At 36.5% G+C, this 7,137-nt stretch overlaps 1 protein-coding gene across 1 annotated transcript in view; it reads left to right on the forward strand.

Annotated features, from left to right (window-relative positions):
- The window catches only part of CDX4 (caudal type homeobox 4), a 79,423-nt gene extending 77,222 nt beyond the window's left edge, over window positions 1-2,201 (forward strand). Inside the window, 3 exon segments of the mRNA XM_049643260.1 lie at window positions 695-840; window positions 2,005-2,026; window positions 2,029-2,201. Of these exon segments, the coding sequence (XP_049499217.1) occupies window positions 695-840; window positions 2,005-2,026; window positions 2,029-2,201 (341 nt within the window).
- The last annotated feature ends 4,936 nt before the right edge of the window (window positions 2,202-7,137 follow it).

A 7,137-nucleotide genomic window follows, 5' to 3' on the forward strand; every position in this document is an offset into this window, starting at 1 on the left:
AAATATTTTCTTTTTAAATTACTACCCAAACAAAATTATCTCTAGAATGTATACATAACTAGAATGTATGTAACTAATAATGTCAGGATCACAGAATAATTTGCCACACTTGGGGATTCTTATGCTTCCAAGCATGTTTAAACTAGGAATAATATTTAGCATACTGGACTGGGAGTCAGAGGTATATGTTTGGGTCCCCACACTTCAGCTTACTAGCACAGAACCACTTACCTACACTGAGCCTCAGGTTTCTTATTGGTAAAATTGGGATAAGACACACTCTGCCTAATTCAAAAGTGTAGGTTAGAGGTTCAATAGGAAATGGTATGAAGGACCTGCATAAAATATAAAAGAAAGTGTATATATGATATATTTTGTTACTACTGCCAATGCTATTCCCATATGTGAGTGGGAAGGGAATGAAGATCATGGGTTAGGTGTTTGCTTTAAAAAAAATGCTTTGGTGTAGCAGGAAGTCAATGGTGGCATGATAAGTGTGTTTTATATATATAGCCACAGATGACAAAGAGTTTAATGGAGAAGTGGACGTATGACATATTTGGTTCAAAAAATGTACTTGTTTCATATTTGAGAGTAATAGATAAGGATGGCAACAGTAGTTATGAATCCTTCAACCAAAACAATCTCCTAGGAAGTAAAATATGATTAAATATATTGCTTTCTCCCATAACAGGGAAAACCAGGACAAAAGAAAAGTATAGTGTGGTTTACACAGATCATCAGAGATTGGAGCTAGAGAAGAAATTCCACTGCAATAGATACATCACCATTCGGAGAAAATCAGAACTAGCAGTCAACCTGGGCCTTTCTGAAAGACAGGTACACCAGAAGTATATCCAACATGTCTTACATGGTCATTTCAATAGACTGAGGTTTTAGGGCAGTCTAAAAGCTAGAGTGGAAGCAAGATAGAAGACCAAGACATTTTCCAAGCTTTCCTAAAGCCCACATTCATCTTACTGGACCTCCTCGTTTAGTCTCATCGATCAGTGGGTTTATTAATAATTAAATATGATGGACAATATGTAGATATGGAAGCAAAGGGTTGGGATGTAGGAGGGGGAGAAGGATTAAAACTCCCATAGAAGTAGTCAAGTCAAAACCTTGATTGATTCCCCCTAGTAGTCACAACCAATGTATAAAGTGGAGAATTGGCAATCATGGCAATTATCTGGTTCATATCAATCAAACTATGATAATAACTGAACACCAAATGCTGCTACCTGAACCAAGTTTTTCTATTATTCATGGTATAAAATTTAATTTTCTATGGTCTGTGTAATTCTATTATGCTTGCCTCACATTTAGCATATGTGGGCATTCAATGAAGATTAAAGCATGACAAGGATCAATGGTTTCCATTTACCTGAACTTTGACATTACACAACTACCTGATGGTTTTTCACTTAAGTCTAGAAGTAATTCTGGAATCATAGAATGCTAGAATTTTAAAGTCCATTAGTGTATTCCCTATCCCAAGCAGCTTGTGTTTCAACCATGTATGAAGGCACATTGGTATCACAGAAATAAATATAGTATTTCATCACCCTTGTTCACCCAGTTCTATGTTTCACTAACTTTATTATTAGGAAGTTACTTTTAATGACAGATCATAATCACCTTTGTTATTTAAATCCCTCCCTTTTTATCACCACACCTCAGCATCTGCCATTCTATCATTCATTTCTGTCTGTGCAACAGAGGTGGTGGATGAGGTATAATATAAAAAGCACTGCATTTAGAATCAGTAGCCCTGGACTTGATCTCAGTTTCATCTCATGAAAGATACTTTCCTTCTCTCAATCTCATTTTTTTTTAACCTGTTAAATAGCTATACTTTACAAGGTCATTGGGAGGCTCAAATGAAGTGATACATGTAATAAGGTTTTGTAAATGCTAAAATCCCTGTACGATATCAGCAACAACTATGAAAACTGCATTCAGTATGTTGCCCCATTAAATCCAAAGCATTTTGTGTTTCAGGTGAAAATCTGGTTTCAGAATCGTAGAGAAAGGTGATCAAAAAGAAAATCTCCCAGTTTGAGAACAGTGGAGGCTCAGTGCAATGTGACTTTGGTTCCATCAGCCCTGGGGAACTACCTAACACTTTTTTCACCACTCCATCTGCTGTTCGTAGATTTCAACCTATTGAGATACAGCAGGTCAGAGTCTCTGAATGAAAGAAAGGCAAAGAGAAATAGAAAGTCCCCTATCCTTTAGCATTGTCCTCTTGGTCTCTAAGATATCAGCAGGGGAGTTAGGACAGGATGTAACTTCTCATAAAGCGGTATTCAGAACAAGTGGATGCACAGTGGGTTGAAGACAATTGAGAGGTCACTTACTGTTAAAAACTATCCCCAGAAAACTCCTATTATGTGCTATGCTATATGGCCATCACTTAGGAACTAGGAGGAAAGCTATGTAATTAAAAGCTAACAATCACAGGACCTTGCAACCCTATTCACAATTTTAGAAACTTGCTTGTGAACAAATTGTAAAAAATAGTTCAGCCAGGAGGCACACTTGTGTATGTGTACTTGTGTTTGTTATTTGATGCTGGGTGTGTTCTTTTATGCTATCTTGGTGGGGTGGGGGAGGTAAGCAGAAATTTATCCACCTGTAGCTACCTTTGCAGTGGTTAACTCAAAAGCTAACAGCAATTTCACAACAAGACAAATGTTTAAAAGTCAGCAGGAGAAGATTCTGATTCCATTATCACTGATTAATAAAAGTAACAACTAGAAAGACTATTTTTGTTCATCGATCAATCATTTTCTGGCGATTGTACCTCATTTCAGAACTTCCAACCTGTAGTATCAATTTCAAATCTTGCCAAAACAATGAAATTGGATTAGGAAAATACAGCCCAGCTTGAGTCATTAAAAAGGCAGCTCTTTAACACACAGAATAAACCCTAGTCCCCTTTCTGTCTTTTTACTCTATTCAGTGCTATAGTTCAGTGGCAGTCAGAGTTAACATAAACACAAAGACAGTGTGCAGGTCAATAGCCTCTCCTTGCCATCACCATCAATCTGTTCAATTTTATTTACATTATGTCATTTCCATGCAATATGGCCCAAAGAGATGCAGTTTACAGGTTCCAAACACACAATTTGGGTTACAGTGAGTAGAATTGTCTGGAGTTTTTGGTGTTGGTCCAGTAGACTATTTGCATGTCAAAGTGGCCAAAGACTGGACTCTGAATCATTTTAAATTGAGATAATTTAAAAGAAATCTTTAAATTTAATTTTTAAAAAATTTTAATGTTTATTTATTTTTGAGAGAGAGAGAAACAGAGCACAAGTTAAGGAGGGGCAGAGAGAGATGGAGACACAGAATCCAAAGCAGGCTCCAGGCTCTGAGCCTGTGCTTACAGTTCAGAGCCTGATGTGGGGCTCGAACTCACCAACCACAAGATCATGACTTGAACCGAAGTCGGACCCTTAACTGACTGATCCACTCAGGTGCCCCATAAAAGAAAGTTTTATTAAAGTAGGAAAGTAATCAAAGCACAACTTTACTTTCCCTTTCAACATTCTTTTTTTAATGTTTATTTATTTATTTTATGAGAGAGGGAGCACAAGTGTGAGTGGGGGAGGGGCAAAGAGAATGGGCAAGGATCCCAAGCAAGCTCCATGCTGTCAGCAGGAAGTCCGAGCTGGGGCTTGATCTCAGCACCTAGTGATCACAACCTGAGCTGACATCAAGAGTCGGACACCTAACCAACTGAGCCACTGAGGCACCCCCATTTTCGAAATTCTTAAGAAATTAGATTCTTGAGCATACTACCTGTATTTAGGTTAGGGATAAGAAACTTATCTTTCCCTCTCCTTATGAAAATCTCAGAAAGAAGGCTTCTTTTCTATGGCTTCTCCTGAGGTTGCATCATTTAGTCTTGAAAAGATTTAAGAAAAAAACCCTCTACCTTTGATCCAGGCCCTTGGAGTTATATTCTGCCTTCTCTTCATGCATATTCACAAAATTTTTATAAGGAAGGTACCAATTGCCCCATTTTGCTGATAAGGAAATGGAGACATAAGCAATCATTCACTTTCCAAACATACACTGCAAGGCAATCATGGATGTTGATGAGAACCTGAGTTACATAAAAATAATCTTTTGCAGTGTCTAGTGATGGATTCAAACTCAAAGCACCCCTTCCTATCCAATGGTATCAGATTATGTCACTGAAGTTGCATCCAGCTAAGTACCCACCAGCAGATAATTACTACCTAGAAATGGACCCTTAACCCTTTGTTTTTCAGCTCACCTACCCTCCCCATCAGTGAATTTGGGGCTTCTACCAATAATCTTAATAATGCTTTACATGTGTGTAATATTTTCTCAATGCACTTTAACACTTGTATATTATCTGGCCTAATACTCTCATGAGATAGGCAAGAATTATTACTTCCCACTCTGTAGGTTAAGAAACTAGAGACTAGAGGTGTTTAACTATCTTTGGTTAACCAATATTTTTCTTAGCCCAGGTCTATGTATTGGGGGAAGATAATAAGGAGAGATCAATTGAAGCTTTCTTTCTCTTCAAAAAGTTACCAACTTTTCAGTAAATTAATGGCAAAATTTAGGATTAGAACACAGGCTTGCTAGATTGAATTATTATTTATTTAGTACCTACTCCATACCAGGCACTGTGCTAAGATTTCTTGACTCCCAGGGCAGCACACATTCTGTTCTACCTCATTGCTTCCAATAAATATGGAGTGAAATATATAGCATACTAATTGGCCAGTAGGCCATCTGGAGTGCTGGACATGGAAAATCAACATTAAAATGAGTCCTTCCAATCTAGTGAGGAGAGAAGTGGGGATTTTAAGGATAAGGAAGCTAAATTCTGAGTGTACATAAGTACTTAGTTTCCTCATCCCTAACACTCCTTCACCAAAAGAAAGGAATACCTTTGGCTATAGCTGTTGGATCTCTCAGCGGGTTGTTCGTTACTATTATAAACTTTTGTTCAACAGAGAAGAAACATTTCTCTACTTTTATAAATACTAATTCTCTAGAACCCACTAACAGAACCACAATACAAAGCTTTGTGTTCTTAATAGCATTTTGCAGCCACTTTCTCTAATAAAATATGTTCATTCTTTCTCTGAGACCCGAGAAAAATATACATCCCATGCTTTTATGGCTCTATTGTGGTGGTGTGTGCTTTGGAGGTATGCACAGAAAAAAAAGGTTAAACACCAAAATTCAAAAGTTGCATTTAAAGTAGATTTCTTTCAATAAAGAAATTATTTTTCTGATAAAGGAAGGGTTAGGAATAAAAACATGCTAAATGACTGACAGTGTTTAGCTACAATGGTGGGATTAAGCATATTTTCATATTTTCATTACATTTCAAATTCATGCTATTTTATAAGAGAAAAAAAGTTTCCTTAAGAAACATGTTTTCACACCAAATCTACATTTAGTTTGTCCTCAAGTAATTTGAGATTTTAGAATTCTTCTTGCAACTTATAAAAGTGTTCCAATCTCCCGGTTCCTTTCTTAAAGTCCTTGATCTAGTCTGGGAGCTGTTTGTGTACAACTGCAAAGAAAGATCTTTGGGAGGGTCTGGTTTCTCTTCCAAGGAGGAAAGAATCAATGCCCAAGGAAAGATTTCAACTCTTGGCTCAGATCCAGAGAGTCCAGCTTTTTTTCTGGGTTGAAACATTTTAACACTATCAAACTATTTGATATATATAATATCAAACTATAAACCAGGGTATAAAAAGAACATTTTGGGGGTGTTAGATATGTTCCTTATGTTACTTCTGTGATGGTTTCATGAGTGTCACATGTCCAAAATCAACTTTCATACTTTAAATGCATGCAGTTTCCTGTATATCAATTATTCCTTAAGAAAGCTGAAAACAAATACATTAGAGTGGTTGCAACTGCAATAACAATACAGAAGGGAGGAACTCACTAGATGATATAGTCTTTGTTTTTTTTTTTTTTGTTTGTGTCAAATTTTTATTTAAATTCTAGTTAGTTAACATATAGTGTAATATTTGCTTCAGGAGTAGAATTTAGTAATTCATCACTTACATATAACACCCAGTGCTCATCACAAGTGCCCTCCTTAATATTCACCACCCTTTTAGCCCATCCCCTGACCACCTCCCGCCAGCAACCCTCAGTTTGTTCTCTATAGTTAAGAGTCTCTTATGGTTTGCCTCTTTCTCTTTTTTACCCCCATTCCTTATGCTCATCTGTTTTGTTTCTTAAATTCTACATAATCCTATGGTATTGCTATTTCTCTGACTAATATATATAGATATAGATATAGAGATATAGATATAGATATATAGATATATAGATATATAGATATATATAGATATATAATTTGGCTGATTTTTGGCTATTGTTGATAATGCTGCTATAAACACTGGGGTGCATGTGTCCCTTTGAATCAGCATTTTTGTATCCTTTGGGTAAATACCTAGTAGTGCAATTGCTGAATCATAGGGTAGTTCTATTTTTAACTTTTTGAGGAACCTCCATACTGTTTCCCACAATGGCTTCACCAGTTTGAATTCCGACCAACAGTGTAATAGGATTCCTCTTTCTCCACATCCTATCCAACACCTATTGTTTCCCTGTGTTGTTAATTTTAGCCATTCTGACAGATATGAGGTGATATCTCATTCTAGTTTTAATTTATATTTCCCTGATGATGAGGGATGTTGAACATCTTTTCATGTTTCTGTTAGTCTTCTGTAGGTCTTCTTTGGAAAAATATCTGTTCATGTCTTCTGCCCATTTCTTCACTGGATTATTTGTGTTTTGGATGTTGAGTTTGATAAGTTCTTTATAGATGTTGGATAGTAATCCTTTATTCGATATATTATTTGCAAATATATTCCCCTATTCCATAGGTTGCCTTTTACTTTTGTTGTTCCCTTTGCCGTGCAAAAGCTGTTTATTTTGAAGTCCCCATAGTTCATGTTTGCTTTTGTTTCCCTTGTCTCCAGAGATGTGTCTAGTAAGAAGTTGCTACAGCTGAGGTCAAAGAGGTTGCTACCTGTGTTGTCCTCTAGGATTTTGATGGTTTCCTGTCTCATGTTTAGGTCTTCCATCAATTTTGAATTTATTTTTGTGTATGAT

The sequence above is a fragment of the Panthera uncia genome, chromosome X (genome assembly GCF_023721935.1).
Source record: "Panthera uncia isolate 11264 chromosome X, Puncia_PCG_1.0, whole genome shotgun sequence".
Lineage (NCBI taxonomy): Eukaryota > Metazoa > Chordata > Mammalia > Carnivora > Felidae > Panthera > Panthera uncia.